Here is a 21,463-nt window from a genome sequence, read left to right as displayed (position 1 = left end):
GGGACTTGCAACCTTCCAGGGGACGGAATGTGCAAAGATCAATTTATAAATTTATAAAAAAAAATTCATATCACTCATATCAAAATTACATTAACATACATCACTGTAGTGACATAATCCAACAATTTCAAGGATTGCTATACATTAATTTTCATACATTTTTCACCACAATATGTCAAGATCTGAAAAAATGAAAATGGACCAGCAAAATCAAAATTAATTTCTTTCCTCATTTAGGCAGACATGCATGTTTTCACCATGTTTATTTACTAATTTATTAATAATTTCAACGGTTACTATTTCATTCCATTTGTTATTGTACAGGTTAATATGTTATTTATATCACCATCCTTTCCTTTCTTTCATTTCCTTCTGTTAGTGCAGCTTTTGATGCATAGGTAAAGATGGTTGTATGTTACCCTATGGGAAATTATACATTTATTACCTTGTTGTGTATTTTCCCTCACACAAAGCATGTCCGTTACGCACAACCGAGAAATTATGGTATCTCATCTTCACACAATATAGAATGTAGTCATTGAAATTCCCTCTCCCTGCCTAACCTTATTAACACTTATTACCTAACTTACATAAGCCATATACACTAAAAGCAGAGATCAACATGAGACAAACATAAATGTGATACACATGTATTCAGCCAGTTTCTCTTTATAATAGGCTTTATTTAGCTATGGCCACAGCAGTTTTTTTTTATATTCTTTCACGTATATTCATATAAAGCAGTCTTATCTACTATCTTATGATAAACGTAGCGGAGCATTACAAACTATTGAGCTTATGATCACACTCAACCAACTATGGGTAGAGACCTATAATCCACACAGCACTGTAAGTTGTGTTAAATGGTCATGCATCACTTTTTAAAACACATTTAAACAAATGAACAAACCAAAATAAAGCAAGAAAAAAAATGAAAAGTATGTAATAAACGTTTATAAACTCACTATAAGTTGGTCAGATTGCATTATTGGGCAATTCTCTGAGCTAGGGGAGTTTGTCCAGTCCCCTCCCCCCTTTTTCCCAGTTACAGAATAGTCCACTAGAGCCTGCTCTTCATGATCACGCTGATCTGACTCCCTCTCCCCCTGGATGTGGCAAGGTGATGCGGCACCAGTCTCATTTGAAGCTAAAAGTATTTGCATTTGATATTTTAGGGCAATTGTCAAGACCTTGGTCTTGGTCTTAGAAGTGATATATATCACTGAAAATATCCTTGAGGTACCACGAGGAAGAACAGCATGACAAAGCCTTAGTAGAAATGGTGAAAAGCTGTTGTAGTGGTGCAGTGCTAGCTGTGATTTATATATACCAGGACTTTCCTCTGGCATCCTTCCGAGGGGAATGAAACCTTGCTGGCATTTACTCTGATCAGAGGGAGCGAAAAACCTGATGGGAAATTTAAACTACACTTTTCTTTATGTGTCGATTTGGCATATTTGCTAAATGCTAGATGTTAGAGTAATACGGTTTAGTTATCCAAATGAACTCACTTAACTTACAAAATTCCATTACTTTGTTAAATGTCTTCATTTCTTAACTTCTGTAATGAAGGGTTTGACATGCTTTCTGCTACTTTTTGAGATAGCAGTACATACTCCTTATACTTTCATCAATTTAACTGGGACATATTTACCACTCCGAAAATTACACATTTGAGCAAATAATTGAAAATCACCTATTTTGAAAAATGTTTTTAATTGTATTTTTTTATATAAAATATGTAGCAAATTACATCACAATCCAGTTCAGTCCAAGCGCAACCCGAGCATACAAAACAAATGAAGAGGAATGTTGACTGGGAGGTGCAAAGGACAGAACTAACAACGAGTGAGAGAAAGCCAATTGCAGGATAGAGAGTGAATTTCTAAATTTACTGGCATTCAAATTCACGCTTTGATCTATAAACAACGGGGAGTGTATCCCTCTATATTCAAATCATTTGTTATTTATTTCCTCTTTTTTGTTAAATCGTCATATGAAACTATAGCACACCGTAAAGAACACTTATATACCTCTTACTTTTCTTACAACCTTCATGGCAAGCACGGTTATCACAAGTATTAATTATCCTGTAATCGACTACGATCAGTTACTCCAAGCACCACAGCCACTTCACTGGAGTCTGTTTCATTTTAAAACACTGCATATACAGACATTAACTGCACCCCTGGGAGTTTCTAAGTTTTAGGCTGCTAATGGGAAATAAAAAACATTTTGGGTTGGCTAATGTCAAGTCGGTGCAAAATTGGGGTCTGATGCCAGCTTGCATTCACAGGTTACCGTGCCACCCCTGTCCTCCCCTCAATCCAGCCTCCCTGACATCCGTGCCCCTCCAGAGAGGGGGAGTGACATCAGCCAAGGTGGATCAGGCTGGAGGAAAGGAACACTTGTCCTCTGCAAGGAAAAGAGGTAAGTTAAAGATATTTTTTTGCATTACGGGGATGGACCAGCTCAGAAGGGATTTTTTTTTAAATACTGTTATTTTGTTGGAGTGACCCTTTTGCTGTCAAGGTCAAATGCTTCCCATATACAAGCTTATATCTATTCTCTTTCGTTTCACTTATATTAAATATCTGTTCAGCACACATTTCTAACTTGAGAAATAAACACAGACAGAACCTTTAATCCAAATTATCTCTATATAGCCTCAATTCATCTCTTTAATGAAATTGTGCCTGTGTTCATGATTCACTAGTCAGCACTGAGTCACAACTGCTCTCAAGCTGAGTCTTGTCCCAATTGAAGCCATTTGGGATTGGAGTCATAACTGAAAGTGCACTGGCACAATTCTAAGGAAGAGAGAAATAATCAGATAATGAAATCGGCAGCTCCAATACCTGGTTAAGTTAGTGGTGGTAATCTATCCTATCTATTTCAAAAACAACAATAAATATTGTTTAAAAGGATGAATAAATATTAAGCACCAAAAAATAAATGTTGTGCTTCATCGTGAAAATTCTTCTTATTATTATTTTAATTATTTTTACTATTAATATTAAAATAAAAACAATGAAAAATATTTTGCCTCCCTTTTTTGGCAGGGTGTGTTGTTCCACACCCCATACCGTAAGAATTCAGGGTGCATGCTTTACATTGAAATAATGTTTAGCACCTTACAGAACTCAAAATGTAAAACAAAACCGAAAGAACAAAATTAGAATTTACAACTCTTAGGAATTATCCTAATTATATGGAAGTCTTGATTTGCAGTTCTTAAACTGAATGCTTAAGGATAAGCTAATTATTAATCGTTAGAATCAAAAAGTTAATTAAAAATGTATTTTCATTTTTTTTTATCAAAGCTTACTTTTTAATTAAGCATTGTGTTATCAACCTCCTCGATCTCGTGAAAACACTCGGTGTCATTTCTGTACATGAGAATTTCAAGGGCTTTGGTGGTATCTTGTAATTATGAATTTATTTCATTTTGCATTTTTTTAATTTGCAAAAAGAAGACCCACCTTTCTAATGGATATTAGGCTTTTTAAATGCAAGTGATAGAATGTATATTATTTTTATTAGGTTCAAATTAAGGTTGCTTAATCCTTAAAATTACTGTATGGAGCCAGAAACCCAAGAACCTGTAGATTCGCTGCTATGGAGGGAAATGTTTACTCCAGAAAATAGACATTCTCAAGTACTTGTTAACCAAGAATGATGCTTTGTATGTCTTGGAGTCTCCTGGCCCACTCATGTTTACTACTATCTCAATAGTAGGGGATTACAGTTTCTCTGCAGAGATGCAGAGGGACAGAATTAAGCCTTGGAAGAGAAAAGATTTTCTACACAAAGTGAAAAGTAGATAGATAGATAACGGAGTATCTATTTATCTATCTATCTATCTATCTATCTATCTATCTATCTATCATCTATCTATCTATCTATCTATCTATCTATCTATCCGTCTGTCTATCTATTCTATCTATCTATCTATCTATCCATCTGTCTATCTATTCTTTTTTTTTTTTTTAATTCTTTATTTTTCGTGTGCTTGCAGTAACAAACAGGCCTGCAAAGCCACGACGGCAGTTGCAAGCGGTAACAAAACAGTACATAGCGTGGCATGTAAAACAGCAAATTTTTTTTTATATCATAGTGTGAAACCATGCTTTGAGTCAAAAGTTTTTTGTAAGGAGGTTGCTTTGCTAAGAGTAAGGTAAGTACGCTAACGATCTGCAACACAAATGACAATGAGCTTTCAACAACATTAGTAGATTTCTAAGATTCACGTTATGAACCTCGTGAGAGTATCAATAGCGCTAGCAGGTTTGCTGTTTTGGCAAGAATAGGAGTAGCATGCTGCCGCACTATGGGGAAGGAACTAGGATGGAGTAAGATTTGCTATTTCCTCAGGTGCCAGTGCAGCTCTAGGGGTGCCACAGGGAGGCTTTTGCAGCGGGCAGTCAGTGGGCATAGCAAAGGAGTTGGGGATTTACCGCCAGGAGGGGAGGCCCAGATCCTGGAGTCTATAATAAGGTGTGCCTTTATTATTAGTTAGGAGAACTGAATTGGGAGGTGGTCAAACCAGATAAACATTAAGCAAGGGTATAAAAGTAACACCAAATGCATATAGAAACATTAAATTTGTCATATTAAAGTCATAGTCTATGTGAGGCAAGGTGGGTGACTCATCTATAGCTTATAGAGTCCCAGTCAGCCCACACCCGCAGGAGGCATACCACAGTCCTGTTCAGGTGCCTTTGTGGATCCTGGTCTTGGTCTCTTTGTGTGCTCAGGAGGCGGCCCGTGTCGTGGTTGCGGGTCGGTGGCTGACTGACCAGGTGTTGCCGTCATTTTGGGCCCTGTGCCCAACCTTCTCCATCCTCGGGCTTGCGTTGCTCTGTTCTTGGGCGAGGTGTGTCTTGTCAGTGCCTTCTTCTCCTTATCAGTGTGCCCTGATCCCTGCAGTCCTTTGCATCTCCACTCCCCACCGAGTGGGGATTTGGTCCCCGCCGGACCTTCGTGCAGAGTAGTATCGGTGGGAGGGGAGGGCATGTGTGCGTTGGAGCCCTGCTCGAGCGAGTAGGAGTGCTGGGCGGCTGTGCGGCTGCCGGTTCGTGTGATGGGAGTAGGGGAGCATTGCTTGCTTTGTGGTAGTGGGTGGCTGTGGCGGAGCACTTTGATTCAGTATACCCGTTAGCTTCATCCAGAAGGTCTCAAAGTGGTAGTTGATCCGTGTGACAATATCTTGTGGGGAGTCGCTGGGGTGGTCGGCACATGTTGTGTCCGCCATCTTAGAGAGGCTTCCGTTCGCTGTCTTTGGCGGTATTCCATCTCTCCTCAAGCTTGGGGTTGCCCCACTAGGGTGGACCGGGATCACCCCCGCCGGTCCAAGGGGGGGGTAGCAGGGCTGGCTTGTTCTGTGAGCAGCTTCAGGGTTCCTCCAGGGCTGGGGAGCGGCCGCCTCCCCCGCCCGTTGAGTACCAGGCCGCAATGTCAGTTGAGTCTTCAGCTGGCCCCAATCGGGTTGCACAGGATCCCATCGTGTGCCCTCTATCATGGGTGACAGGTGGGCGTCTGGCAATGCCGTGTGTTGCGACTGGGTGAGCTGATTTTCGCTGATTTTGTCAGGATTAAGAAGGAGCGCGTATAAAACACGTCTCCCCGCCATGTTGGTCAGGCCCCGCCCCCCCTGTCTATCTATTCTATCTATCTATCTATCCGTCTGTCTATCTATTCTATCTATCTATCTATCTATCTATCTATCTATCCGTCTGTCTATCTATCTATTTATCTATCTATCTATTTATCTATCTATCTATCTGTCTATCTGTCTATCTATCTAGCTATCTATCTATCTATCTATCTATCTATCTATCTATCTATCTATCTATCTATCTATCTATCATCACTGAGCCCCTGCTTTCATCCAGTACAAAATCTAAATATTAGCATTTAACCAGGAAAGATATATTTAGCTATTACTGGCCACCCTAATGATACACTTTTTTTATCAGCCATGAAAAGGCTGAGCAGGCTTAGCCAGGAATAGAACCTCTGATTACAAAACACTGAATACATGGGAAATAAAGAAAAATAGTTCTCTGAGTACATTTGCTATTGATTTAGTTTGTATTCAATATAGGATTTAATTAAAAGGAGCTGGAGATCCCCCCCTTTCACCCCCATACAAGATTAATTTAATAAGCTCCAAATACAAACTGATGTGGACTTGATATTTGTATAAAAGTGGTAGACTAAAACCCACGTCAGGATCCCTTTGTTTTGTGCCAGAATATGTCTAATTATATATATATATATATATATATATTTTTTTTTATTTATTATTTTTTTTTTTTTAAATGTGCACTAGTAACGGAGAAATTAATGGATATTCAGTCGTTGTTATTAATACAGATTAATACATGATTGCCAGGGATTTACACACAATTTTGAGATACTGTGTGAAGAACCCCACTCTGTCAGAGTATCTCAATATTGGTGGATCCCAATCTAATGTTTATATGAGAGATTTTCATTCCAATGGCTTCATTGCTTACTTGCATTGCTGTTCTTTCCTGCTGCAAACATCTTTCCTACAGTACTTGTCAGGACACTTGTCACGGGGCTCCTCTGTGTGCAGGGTTCCAGATATATAGCAGGTCCCAAGCAGGCACCACATTCTGACAATTATTCCATGGCACCCATGCCAACAACATCATGTAGTCTAATGGTAATTTGCTTTGGAGGTCCAAATAGTGGAGGCCTTGTTTTAGATTTTATAAATACGTTTATTCCCCCTAGACATGGGGTAGACAACCTTTGGCACTCCAGATGTTGCAAACTGCATCTTCCCTTATGCATTGCCAACATTATGACTGTAAAAGCATTGTGGAAGATGTAGTCCACAACATATGTAGTGCTGAAGGTTGCCTTCTCCTGCCCTACACCATAAAAAGTCAAAGGCAACTCAGCAGAGCCCCAGTTGAAGTCAATTCAAGAGGTGGTGGAGTTAGGCTTAGTGAATAGGTGTTATGCCATACTTCACTGTCCAAGTTTCATCTGCCTCCTAAATTTGCTGTAAAACCCTAGCTTTAGTAAATAAATTCAATTTACAATGTATACATATATATATATAAATAAGGTGGTGCAAAATAAACAGAAAAAACTGTGGGTACAAATTGCAGCACCCGACAAAACAATCCTGGTAATGAGATTTAGATAATACAGATAGTGGTGAGTTGGTGCGCAGTGTACTAAATCACTACTAGGCAAAATATAAAATTGTATATATCAAATTTTAAAACTTGAAGAAAGTGCCCATAGTGCTCACTATTTAGTGAATATGAGCCCAAATGGTAATGTCATATGGGTGTATCTTAATACAATATATAGTAATAATTGTGACACCCTCAGACACTTGCACACAATGGTATACAATGGTACACAGTAATCGCAACAAACAAATCTAGGAGATAAAAAAAAAAATAGTGCAATATTGTCTGGAAAGCATAAATAATTATAAAAGCTAATGCAAGCCCCATTAAGCCTGATTTCGGGACCACCTGGAGCCCACTCCGACGCCTGACATAGCTGGGCCCGGTAGTAGGGGTCGGTGACCTGGTGAAAGCCGAGCAGCCACACGTGTGACCACATGCGGCCTTGTGTGCACCGGGCGGGAGAGGCGGCCGCTCCCCTGCTCTGGGGCCACCCAGCGACTGCTCTGATGGGGCAGGCACCCCGTTTCCCCCCTCTGGGACCGTCGGGGGTGATCACGGTCCAACCCGGGAGAGCTACGCTCCACAGGAGAGAGGAAGGAATGAGGGCCAGCAGACAAGCGACTAACACAACTGCCGACTCAATCGTAATGGCGGACACCATGTGCCTCCCTCGCAACCAAGATTTCAGCACTGAGTCCACACTAAAGACCAAGCTGGAGGTTATCCTTGCAGCATTCTGGTTAAAGCTGGAAAGACGGGCAAAGCAATACGTCCTACTGCAGGCAAGAAGCCCCTTACCTAAACAGCGCCTCCCGCGCACACAGAAAATACCCGCGGCTCCCGCAGGGAAGAGGCTCACACAGAGAAGGCGGATCAGGCCCCACGCATCACCCCAGCACAAGCTAAAGCAGAAGCAAAGCCTCCAACACACAAGACCTACCGATACACATCACCGCAGGCCTCCGGCACTCTCACCAACCACTACCCGCGGGTCTGACCGGCCCCACATGCCAAGTCCGGAGCCCAAAGGCCTGAAATACCTCACTGACTTGCTCAACCGCGGGAAACACCGCCACATGCCTGATGCCTGGCACTTAGTCACACACAAGCTTCAGACACCCCAGGCGCGAAGAGCTCTCAAGGATAGCGTTTGGCACCCAGAAGGGATCGGATGAGCACAGGCAATGGCTCAGGATCTGTCAGGCACACCTTGTTAGAGCTGGACTTCCCCACCATGCCTCTTTACACAAGAACTGCTCCATGCATACTTGCTAAACGTAATGTACTAATCTTTGAACTGCCACCATTTCACCCCTTGCAGAGTTTTTAACGTTGTTGCCTACATGCGTTTACCTAAACCGTATTATTTTACTAGCTGGTCCTATCTAAAGTAGCAAATTAAGCTTGTTATACAACCGGCAATAACACGGTTGGTCTATTCCCACGCTCTCCTCCTCAACAAAGCATTGTTCTGTGCCCTTATAGCCTAGCATGCTGTATTACAAAATGCTGATGTCAAGCATATCGTTTAACATTTAATTTTCTTTTATTATTATTTTTAATGCGCAATATAGGCATACCTTTAAACAACTAGTCTGCTTCACATAATACAGGGAGTGCAGAATTATTAGGCAAGTTGTATTTTTGAGGATTAATTTTATTATTGAACAACAACCATGTTCTCAATGAACCCAAAAAACTCTTTAATATCAAAGCTGAATATTTTTGGAAGTAGTTTTTAGTTTGTTTTTAGTTATAGCTATTTTAGGGGGATATCTGTGTGTGCAGGTGACTATTACTGTGCATAATTATTAGGCAACTTAACAAAAAACAAATATATACCCATTTCAATTATTTATTTTTACCAGTGAAACCAATATAACATCTCAACATTTACAAATATACATTTCTGACATTTAAAAACATAACAAAAACAAATCAGTGACCAATATAGCCACCTTTCTTTGCAAGGACACTCAAAAGCCTGCCATCCATGGATTCTGTCAGTGTTTTGATCTGTTCACCATCAACATTGCGTGCAGCAGCAACCACAGCCTCCCAGACACTGTTCAGAGTGGTGTACTGTTTTCCCTCCTTGTAAATCTCACATTTGATGATGGACCACAGGTTCTCAATGGGGTTCAGATCAGGTGAACAAGGAGGCCATGTCATTAGATTTTCTTCTTTTATACCCTCTCTTGCCAGCCACGCTATGGAGTACTTGGACGCGTGTGATGGAGCATTGTCCTGCATGAAAATCATGTTTTTCTTGAAGGATGCAGACTTCTTCCTGTACCACTGCTTGAAGAAGGTGTCTTCCAGAAACTGGGAGTTGAGCTTGACTCCATTCTCAACCCGAAAAGGCCCCACAAGCTCATCTTTGATGATACCAGCCCAAACCAGTACTCCACCTCCACCTTGCTGGCGTCTGAGTTGGACTGGAGCTCTCTGCCCTTTACCAATCCATCCATCTGGCCCATCAAGACTCACTCTCATTTCATCAGTCCATAAAACCTTAGAAAAGATATTTCTTGGCCCAGTCTTGACGTTTCAGCTTGTGTGTCTTGTTCAGTGGTGGTCGTCTTTCAGCCTTTCTTACCTTGGCCATGTCTCTGAGTATTGCACACCTTGTGCTTTCGGGCACTCCAGTGATGTTGCAGCTCTGAAATATGGCCAAACTGGTGGCAAGTGGCATCTTGGCAGCTGCACGCTTGACTTTTCTCAGTTCATGGGCAGTTATTTTGCGCATTGGTTTCTCCACACGCTTCTTGCGACCCTGTTGACTATTTTGAATGAAACGCTTGATTGTTCGATGATCACGCTTCAGAAGCTTTGCAATTTTAAGAGTGCTGCATCCCTCTGCAAGATATCTCACTATTTTTAACTTTTCTGAGCCTGTCAAGTCCTTCTTTTGACCCATTTTGCCAAAGGAAAGGAGGTTGCCTAATAATTATGCACACCTGATATAGGGTGTTGATGTCATTAGACCACACCCCTTCTCATTACAGAGATGCACATCACCTAATATGCTTAATTGGTAGTAGGCTTTCGAGCCTATACAGCTTGGAGTAAGACAACATGCATAAAGAGGATGATGTGGTCAAAATACTCATTTGCCTAATAATTCTGCACGCAGTGTACACTGTTACCTCTGCTAGCTTCACATCTAGTTAATTGAATCACTGTGCTCTTAATGCCTCTATGTCACACTACACCCAAACTACACACCTATCACCTTAAGCGCAACTAGTTTTGTTCAATGCATGTTATACCACAAAAATGATGTCTAATAGTCTCATGTCTTCATGTAATATAAAAAATGTGCCGTATAAACTGTCACACCTTGATATGTCATGGAAATGCTTGTAGATGCTGTCGTGGCTCTGCACGCTTGATGTCAAACTATGCACAAGAAAAATAAAGAATTGAAAAAAAAGCTAATGCAAAAGTACAACTCTGAACGATCCAGCTCAGGGAGGACCAGTCCCTGGTGTGCGTAGGATCCTATCGATACACTTCCAGATGTCAGGTAAAGTATGCAAATATTTATTGTGAAAATACAACTAAAGGCTTCAGAAAAGAAATAACAAGGGTTAAATATAAAATCCTATAGCTCTTATGTTAAATGTCTTCAGCACCATATTGGGTAACCAAGTAAAATACTCACTCCCAATCATAAAAACTACATTAAAAATGATAATTATATTGGCTCTTCAGTGAAAAATATATAGGAAGTATACTTAAAAATATATTAACAAAAAAATTTCAAAACATTTTAAAAATGGAAATATTAAATTAAAAAAGGGGGATCGGTCTCCTAAGTGAAGTTATTTCCTTAAAGGGACACTATAGCCACCAGTGCAACTACATGTATTCCTGACCCTATAGTGTTAACACGATCATCTAGCCCCCCTGGGCCCCTCATGCCTCCATAAATATAGTAAAAATCTTACTGTATCCAAGCCAGAAGCTGTAAATCTGCATGCTGTTAGACTCAGGAAAAACAAGCAGTCTGCTGACATGTGATAGCCTGATCCAATCACAGTGCTTCCCCATAGGATTGGCTGAGACTGACAAGGAGGCAGATCAGGGGCAGAACCAGCATGATTCAAACACAGCCCTGGCCAATCAGCATATCCTCATAGAGATGAATTGAATCAATGAATCTCTATGAGGAAAGTTCAGTAGTATGCCTCCATCAACTCAGAAGTCCCTCTGGTTCACTCTGAGTGACTGCAACTGGAGGTGTCCCTAGCTTTCAATGTAAACACTGTATTTTCTCAGAAAATACAGTGTTTACATGAGAAAGGCTGCAGAGAGCTATAGTTCTCACCTGAACAACCTCATTAAGCTGACATTGTTCAGGTGACTATAGTGTCCCTTTAAGTAGAGAGTTATCTTCAAAAAGCTGACAATAAAAAGTGACACAAAACAAAATAAATGTATAGGAATTATATTAAAAAGATTAGTAAAAATATGTTAAAAAAGGAAATATTTAAAAAGGGGGTGATTTCCTAAATGGAGTTATTTGTTTATTTTTTTTAAAAAAAAAAAAAGGAAGGTTATCTTATCTAAAAACAACTTCAAAACATAAACCCTTATGTTTACAATATCTCCATAACAAACAACACTTTTATATTATGTGAACTTATATAAATATATTCCAAAAAGGGGGGTTAACCACATAAAAACCTAAAAACCTAAAGATCTAAAAACCTAAAAAAGTGTCTAGAAGATAAAAGATCCATTTAATTTCTTCCTTTCTTTAGAAACACGTTTAACACCTATAAATTCCAGACCGCTCCGGTCTTGGTTATACAATATTTTTAAAATGGTCCGAACCTCTGTGGTTTTCCACCCCTCTTCGAATATTATATATATGTTCTTGTAACCGTATGTGCAGTGGACGTGTGGTTCTCCCCACATATTTTAATTTACACGGGCAACTTAGTAAATTAATCACATTGTTATTTTGACAGGTAATATGCTCTTTGATGGGAAATTCTCTGATTTAAAGCCATGTTCAATAGTACTTTTGCCCTGCGGTATATTTTTACAGCCTGCACACATTTTGCATCTATAGAACCCTGGGGAACATCCTACAAATTCCCCACTGGTCGTTTTACCTTATCCTTTAAGTAGCTATGTACCAGTGTTCCGTTTACACCTACCAAGATCAGCTTTCTGAAATTTCACATCTAACTAAAATAGTAAAATATTTTAATTATCGCAGTATGCATAAATTCTGATTAATTACTTGAGTGTATTCACATGTAGAGTATCCCTGTTGATATGCAACAAATACAATGAGTACAAACAGCACTGCTACACTAGAATGATTGTGTTTTTATAACCCACCCAGAAGGTCACTTAGAATATGGGGATATGCATGTGTTGCATCGATACACCTTTAGACCACCAACCCACGTTGGAGAGGAAATTGAGAACTTACCAGTATATAATATAAGGTCCACCCCACATCTTCCAGGTTTAACTACAAGGCTCTGAATTTGGTTGGATGTAAATCCCATCACAATAAAAAACATTGAGTAAATCACTCATGGGAAACGTGTTAACTTCAATAGGAAGACGAGTTCTGCACGTGTGTTTATTTCTGTTTATATTATTCAATATTGTATTCATGAGTATTTTGTACTTAAATTATATAACTTACTTTTATATTCATGTATGTTCATATTATATATGATGCTAGTTGTTATATTTATGTGTGTTTTTATAACAGTGATTCTGAAGAAACCAGAACTTACTGCACTCAAATGCGTTGGTAGAATGTAGAGTAGTTTGGAACTGAGTTTGTATTCATGTTTTGGTTATTTTTGGGGACATGGGATGTTGAGTTCAATAACGATAAATATTACATTTATTTGAGGACACCTGTAATGCACTGCTTCCCTGCACCCACCCACTTTTTTGTTTATGTAGATGATTATATTATTGTTTTGTTATGTATAGTACCCTATTTTACGGTCACATTTATCCAATGTTTCCTTCCCTGTATATTTTATACTTGATGGGTGTTGGAGTGTTTGTTATTGTTTATATATTTTGTTGTTTATGTTTATATATTTTGTAATTATATTATTTAAAAAATCAATAAAAAATATTTTAAAATACCTGAATTTGTGCTTAGTTGAAAGCTAGAGAAATTTAAAAACAATATCTTTCCATACACTAATAAGCGTTCACTGATTTGTTTTATATGTTAAAGTAGTTTCTGTGTGTGAAATCGGGTTACTGATGTCATTTTATCTGGTAATACAGGGCCTTAACGAGTTGCATTACAGCCTATAGCGTTGATGTACTTGGAGCGTTTTTTTAAAACGATAAACTCCTGTTTCTGGATCAACACGTTTTTTCATGTTTTAGGTTACGGTCACTATTTTTCTTGGTTTGAAGATGAAGACTATGATGTCCAGGATTCTGCGTCAAAGAGTACAAAACTTGAATTCCCTTTCTCAAACTGATGTTCATGTTTGTCAACTGCCAGAAACAATTAGCTCAAACAGTAACACATAACAGTACACGACATTTAAACCGTACGTCATTTCAACAGTCACCTAGCGGAAATAATGTCTACAGAATTTTACGCCAATCACTGATTGTTTTAAATAGCAAATTCAGTGCTTCCCTCCCCTAATATTTTTAAACACTCGTAAAGTAGTAATGTTATTCAAGCAGAGGGCCTTGGGGAACGAAAGGATGGGGGCATGGGCGGCATTCTCATTGTGGAACAGTACAGCCAGGAAACAATGATAGAACCAGGTATGCAAACCGTGAGCAACACGGGAGATGGTGGGACAGGTGGCGAATACATGATAGGCATCCGTGACACGACCAGACATGCTGACAGCATGTGATGTCTACAACCATCAGAATCTGTGATTTGCAAACTACCTCCCAGCATTCCAGTGAGCAGAAAACAGGAAATAATTCTTTGAACTCACACTCGATTATCGGTACCCTGAAAAGTTAGCGGGGAATGTCTTATTTGAACATTGTTGAACAAATTAGAAAAACTAAAACAAGATATAGACAGCTTTAATTAAATTCAATCTTGTCGTATGTAGAATATTTTTGTTGGCGATATTAATAATACTTTAATAATGCTTGAATGAGCCAAAATGAATTTCCAATAGTATCTCATTGTCTCTCAGGCAGCTAAAATGGACCACTGCCATTCCTTGAATGTTCAAGTTGCCATGGAAACACATGCAGGAGTAACTGAGGAAAATGTTGCTTCATGTGATTTCCACATCGTCGTGACACTTATGGCACTAAGCACTTCCATGACGCAACACTGTAAGGACTTTAACTGCCTGAGAGTTGAATTAAATGTGTATTTATCTTCATTTAGGTAAAAAAAAAAAAAAAAATCGGAAAAAAATTACTTTTTTTTCGTACACACAAAAAAAAAACAAAAAAACACAAACTACTTCCCTAATATCTAAAGAAAGACTTGCAGTGCATGTATCACATTTCAGATTTGGAATGTTGCATATTTATCAGAATAAATTCATCTATCACATTTCAAATTGAGAATGTTTTACATTTAAAAAAAAAAAAACTATACATTTTGTTCCCAGATTACCAACAGCTTGGAGATTACAAAACAACCTTCACCTCCTTCTAAAATAATGCAATAAAATAGAGAATGTCATTGAGTCAGCATGCTGTATATATGTCACAGAGGATACATCCTTTTAGAAATCAACGTGAAGCATTATACACGTCCCTGGGATGCCGTTCTATATCAAGCTATTCAAACAAGAAAATTGATAAGAAGGTAGTGACCCCCTCATTGTTATTCATTCTACAAATTATGCATAAAATATGAGGAAACACGAGGCAAGGCCCCCGCCCTCTCACGTTTACAGTTCCTTTAGCTCTCTAACAATCATGAGCCTCTTATTTAGGTCTTTGGGGATTTTTATTATCGTTATTTCTGCACCGTAACTTTCACTGTAATACAAAGTTGTTATGGTGCTTAGAGGGACACTTTAAATGTCGTTTAACTTTATTTTCAAATTAAAACTTAAAACAACATGATTTCTCTTTAGTTTACTTTAAGCTATATTCTATCACATCAGTTAAATAAATCTATCTATCTGTCTGCCTATCTTTGTATCTACAGTTGCAAGAAAAAGTATGTGAACCCTTTGGAATGAAATGGATTTGTGCACAAATTGGTCATAAAATGTGATCTGATCATCATCTAAGTCACAACAATAGACAATCACAGTCTGCTTAAACTAATAACACACAAAGAATGAAATGTTGCCATGTTTATATTGAACACACCATGTAAACATTCACAGTGCAGGTGGAACAAGTATGTAAACCCCTAGACTAATGACATCTCCAAGAGCTAATTGGAGTGAGATGTCAGCCAACTGGGAATCAATGAGATGAGATTGGAGGTGTTGGTTACAGCTGCCCTGCCCTATAAAAAACACACACCAGTTCTGGGTTTGCTTTTAACAAGAAGCATTGCCTGATGTGAATGATGCCTCGCACAAAAGAGCTCTCAGAAGACCTACGATTAAGAATTGTTGACTTGCATAAAGCTGGAAAGGGTTATAAAAGTATCTCCAAAAGCCTTGCTGTTCATCAGTCCACGGTAAGACAAATTGTCTATAAATGGAGAAAGTTCAGCACTGCTGCTACTCTCCCTTGGAGTGGCCGTCCTGTAAAGATGACTGCAAGAGCACAGCACAGACTGCTCAATGAGGTGAAGAAGAATCCTAGAGTGTCAGCTAAAGACTTACAAAAGTCACTGGCAAATGCTAACATCCCTGTTAGCGAATCTACAATACGTAAAACACTAAACAAGAATGAATTTCATGGGAGGATACCACAGAGGAAGCCACTGCTGTCCAAACAAAACATTGCTGCACGTTTACAGTTTGCACAAGAGCACCTGGATGTTCCACAGCAGTACTGGCAAAATATTCTGTGGACAGATGAAACCAAAGTTGAGTTGTTTGGAAGAAACACACAACACTATGTGTGGCGAAAAAGAGGCACAGCACACCAACATCAAAACCTCATCCCAACTGTGAAGTATGGTGGTGGGGGTATCATGGTTTGGGGCTGCTTTGCTGCGTCAGGGCCTGAACGGATTGCTATCATCGAAGGAAAAATGAATTCCCAAGTTTATCAAGACATTTTGAGGAGAAATTAAGGCCATCTGTCTACCAGCTGAAGCTCAACAGAAGATGGGTGTTGCAACAGGACTAAGACCCAAAGCATAGAAGTAAATCAACAACATAATGACTTAAAGAGAAGAAAATACGCCTTCTGAAGTGGCCCAGTCAGAGTCCTGACCTCAACCCGATTGAGATGCTGTGGCATGACCTCAAGAAAGCAATTCACACCAGACATCCCAAGAATATTGCTGAACTGAAACAGTTCTGTAAAGAGGAATGGTCAAGAATTACTCCTGACCGTTGTTCACGTCTGATCTGCAACTACAGGAAATGCTTGGTTGAAGTTATTGCTGCCAAAGGAGGTTCAACCAGTTATTAAATCCAAGGGTTCACATACTTTTTCCACCTGCACTGTGAATGTTTACATGGTGTGTTCAATAAAAACATGGCAACATTTCATTCTTTGTGTGTTATTAGTTTAAGCAGACTGTGATTGTCCATTGTTGTGACTTAGATCACATTTTATGATCAATTTGTGCAGAAATCCATATCATTCCAAAGGGTTCACATACCTTTTCTTGCAACTGTATCTATCATTTCCTGTTGTGTGTCTATGTGAGTGAATGATTTTATGATCAATTTGTGCAGAAATCCATATCATTCAAAAGGGTTCACATACCTTTTCTTGCAACTGTATCTATCATTTCCTGTTGTGTGTCTATGTGAGTGAATGTAGTGCATAGTGTGTGAATGCAGATTAGTATTTGAGTGTTTTTAAGTGTGTCTTTCAGTTTGCATTTTAGTTTTTCCTGATCTCCACATCTTTACCCTGCCACTGTATGTTTCTTCCATTCCCTATCCTATATATATTTCCCCCATATTTTTTATCATCCTCTATCTCTCCTCAATTTCTGCATCTCTTTCATTCCCACCTTTATCCTCTCTTTTCCCCCACCTATTGTTCTCTCCCTCTTAATCCGCTAGTCTCCATATGTTTCTCTCACGTGTGACTCCTGTCTCATCTCTGTTGTGTCTCTCAAATTCCCCCATGTCTTACAAATGTCTCTCCAAATGTCTTATGTGTCCCTCCATTAACCTTAAGTTCATTAAGTGTCTCTCTAACCATCCCATGTCCGTCAAGTGTCTCTTCAATCTCACCATGTCCCCCATGTATCACTACAATCCTCTTCATATGCTACTTCATCAATTCATCCAATACATCTCTTCAGTTCCCTCTCTCCTGTTACCTCTTCCTTACTACACTTACACTTTAAAATTTTTGTTTGCTTTTCAGGTCATATGTGATTGTTATTAACTATTTCATTCAATATGTGATCCAATTTAATTTATTCTATAATCCAATTCATTTGAATCACTGAGTAATCTTGAATACATTTAATAAAAAACCTTACCTTCTGTATGTACTGCTGAAACATAAGTCCAGTTGTATCTTTTCACAATGTCTACCATGGCCCTTGCCTGTTGGGCATCTGATGGAACCACTCTCATGAAATACTTGTAGAGAGTTTTGTCACTTAGGTCCATACTTGTTGCAGAATATGCTATTTGAGGTATATTGAAAAGCTGCAGCAAATTTTGTACTTGGATTGCCACAGAGCTGGACCCAGGTCCAATTACACCTACTATGGGCTTTTTTAATCGGAATGGTGTGGAAGATCCATCAACACAACGGACCATACCTTCTTCTTCTTCAGTTGAAATTAGAGAGTCCCTTATGAATTCGATACTTTGCTCAAGAGCCACAGCAGAATGCCAACAGGAATCTCTTATTTCACATCCAAGTGTTATGTTTGGCAACACGTTTGGGTCTGCGTTGATCCTATCAAGTGCATGAAGCATGGCTTCCACTCTTTGTATACCATATTGTTCCCGCACTTCCCCACATTTCCTTTCATGGACTTTCTCAACAGTAGGTTGGTGGTGTACAGAAAACAATGCTCCAATTATTACATCACCTGGCACATGTGATACCACTCTCCTCTCGTTTGTCTGTGCTGATGCCACAGGACCCAAGTTTCCGTAGCCATCTTCCTTCAGCAGAAGAAATATAAAGAAAAAGTAGGGAACCATTTTAGGAAGAAAATTAAGCTAAATTGGATATCATGATGAAAGAAAAATATTTGGCTGTATTTATTCCAGATGTTTAATTCTCTGTGGAGTGTGTTCTATATCCATGCATTTGTTCCAGAAATTTAAAAAAAGACCACTGTATCCACGAGACCATCTAAGAGGGTCTTTAGAAATTATTAGAATTATCATTCCCTAAAAGAAAGACAGAGAAAGAGAACAAAGATTATCATCTATTCAGCGTTACCACAAAACAGTCAACTTCTTTAATAGATTGTGCAGACAAATGACTGGAAGACCCCTTAAACGAAAAACTGTATATAGTCCATGGGTTGTACTGAAAGGTCATTTCTGATTAGATCTATAATAATCAGATTTTGAGTCTTGTGTGGTGGACACAATTTCCATTTGTAGGAAATAGAATTTAAAGGTCATCATCTATTTTAATAGTTGGAAATCGACAGATCTGAAGAATACAAAGGAATGAAAAAAACTAAACATTTGTAAACCAATCACAGGTTACCTCTTTTTTACGGAGGAATGTGTGTAACAAAGTGCTTAAAAAGTGAGAAATGATTTACAGGCAGCTCTATACACTTGTGTGGAGATATCATCAATTCCACTAGACAGATATGTAAATTAAAGTGCGGTGTAAGTGACAAAGACCTACACCTATAAGTGGAGCACTCAAACACATATATGGCTTACCAAACGTTATTCCGTTCAATAATGCAGTATACAGTACATGTAAAAAAATACAAAAAAATACAAGATAGTGCAGATGGTATATAAAGTGGCAGTGCAATAATAGCAGTGATATCGTAGTGAACTTGTACACTCACATTTTAAGGAGCCTGTATATAGAAACACTGGCTCTGTATTGAGGCTTGTGTGCTTATTATGGTAGCACCACCCTTCTACTTCGGCTTGGGATGATTCTCAAAGACATAAAAGAGAATGGGCCAATGTGTAGATTTGGCAGTGGAAGAACACAGGCATGAGTTAATAAATGTGGTGCTCACCTGGTCCTGAGCCTATGGATCCCGGCTCTAGGTATGTAAATTTTGTACCAATTCAAATGGGGATGGCACTACCCCTATGAAGATTCCTTGAAGGCTCCAAAAAAGGACTTGAGTAGGATTTAAAAAAGTAACACATTTATTGAAAAATAAAAACAAAATGAATATGTCTTAAAAGTCCTCAATAAAAGCCCTTTAAAATGGCCAATACGCGTTTCACTCTCAAAATAGAGCTTCTTCAGTCAGCTGACTGAAGAAGCTCTATTTTGAGAGTGAAACGCGTATTCAGCTGACTGAAGAAGCTCTATTTTGAGAGTGAAACGCGTATTGGCCAATCTAAAGGACTTTTATTGAGGACTTTTAAGCCACGTTATTCCCTTCCCTTAGGGATAGGCAACCTTCAGCACTCCAGATGTTGTGGACTACACCCCCCATAATGCTCTTACACCCATAATGCTTGCAAAGCATTGTGGGAGGTGTAGTCCAAAACACCTGGAGGGCCAAAGGTTGCCTATGCCTAGAAAGTGCTAAGTAATGGGAAGCATGTCACATTTTTCTTCTTTTATATTTTGTTTGATTATGTGCTTTTTAGGGTTAAACTTAGCATTTCTGTACATCGTAAGCAGTGATCAATAATGTAATCTTTTTCTCATTGCTCTTAGACCAGGGGTGCCCAATGGGTAGTTCCACAAGACATTTTAAAACTACAGCTTCCATGATGCTTATGTCATTGTAATAAAATTCCAAAGGTATGCAAAGCATCAAGGGGGTTGCAATTCTACAACATCTGGGCATCTACCTTTTGGACACCCCTGTCTTAGGCAGTCAACTAATGAGGTCCATGAGATGTCAACATATACTGTTTGGGTTGTTTTATCTCTTATTCATGTCTAACATTTTGCTTCTGGACTGCCACAATATTGTATGTTCAGAGTATTGTATTCCTTTGTAATGGCACAAGCTAAAAACACAAGCTATAAGGGTATCACACCCACCTCAGTGGAGAGAAGACTTGTTATGTACGTAATTCAACTTTTGTCCATTTTTTGTGTATTTTGCACAGATTCTTACTGGGTTTTTTAAACATAGAGCTGTAACTTAACTGCATTTTACAGCATATTCATACAATTCTGAAAAACAGCTGTAAAACATTTTCTAGTAGTTCTTATAATTGTATTCATATTGACGGCATCTTGTCAGTAAGAGGCATAACCATCAACAAAATACGTGACAAGACCATATTTCCAACAGAAGCTGTGTGGGACGACCGGTGCTATTATTAAAAGATAGTGTGGGATTATAATATGTCGGGGTGTTAAATATGCTATAGACTTATAGAATGCTCCTAAATTTGAAAAGGCTCACATATAATTATACGAGTCGGTGTCATCAGTGACAGAGTTATTTGTGCGAAACATGGGCCGTGTTTGCCAGAGACAGAACTAACAAGAACTGATGTATTTGGGAGATTAAAGCTTCGTAGATGCCAGGTTTAACTGTTAGTAGGACGCGGCCAATGCAGAAGAGGCCACTTAAATTTCCAGCAGCCTAGGCAGCTGAACTGCTGTTTTCTGGAACTGAGATAGGGAGTTAGGCTGTGTCATTCTATGCTGCCTGCTGATTGCCTCACAGGGGGCTCCTGTCGTTAGATGCCCTTTTATCTAGTTCAGGGGTACCCAAAAGGTAGATCCCCAGTCGTTGTGTAATTAAAACTCCCATGAGGCTTTGCATTCTTTTAGAATGTGTTTAAAATTACAAAAACATCATCATGGTCAAGTTGTAGTTTGAAAACATCTGGGGATCTACCTTTTGGGCACCCCTCATCTAGATGATGCATTACCACCCAAGCGCCATAGCATAATGCAGGCTTCCCCAAACTCCGGCCCTCCAGATGTTGCTGAACTACAACTCCCATGATTCTCAGCCTATCTATTTCATTCATAGAATCATGGGAGTTGTAGTTCAGCAACATCTGGAGGGACGGAGTTTGGGTAAGCCTGACATAATG

The 21,463-nt window shown here is 39.1% G+C and overlaps 1 protein-coding gene across 7 annotated transcripts in view; it reads right to left on the bottom strand.

Annotated features, from left to right (window-relative positions):
• Positions 1-21,463, bottom strand: part of GRM5 (glutamate metabotropic receptor 5) — a 321,020-nt gene that overhangs the window by 291,136 nt on the left and 8,421 nt on the right. For all 7 annotated transcript variants that reach the window (XM_063430874.1, XM_063430898.1, XM_063430865.1 and 4 more), the window contains exon 2: positions 17,761-18,631. In XM_063430874.1, the coding sequence (XP_063286944.1) occupies positions 17,761-18,439 (679 nt within the window). In that variant the 5' untranslated portion in view covers positions 18,440-18,631. The remainder of the gene's footprint in view (positions 1-17,760; positions 18,632-21,463) is intronic.

This window comes from Pelobates fuscus, chromosome 1 (genome assembly GCF_036172605.1).
Source record: "Pelobates fuscus isolate aPelFus1 chromosome 1, aPelFus1.pri, whole genome shotgun sequence".
NCBI lineage: Eukaryota > Metazoa > Chordata > Amphibia > Anura > Pelobatidae > Pelobates > Pelobates fuscus.
Note: the sequence above shows the minus strand (reverse complement) of the source record. Positions and strands in the feature narration are given on the sequence as shown.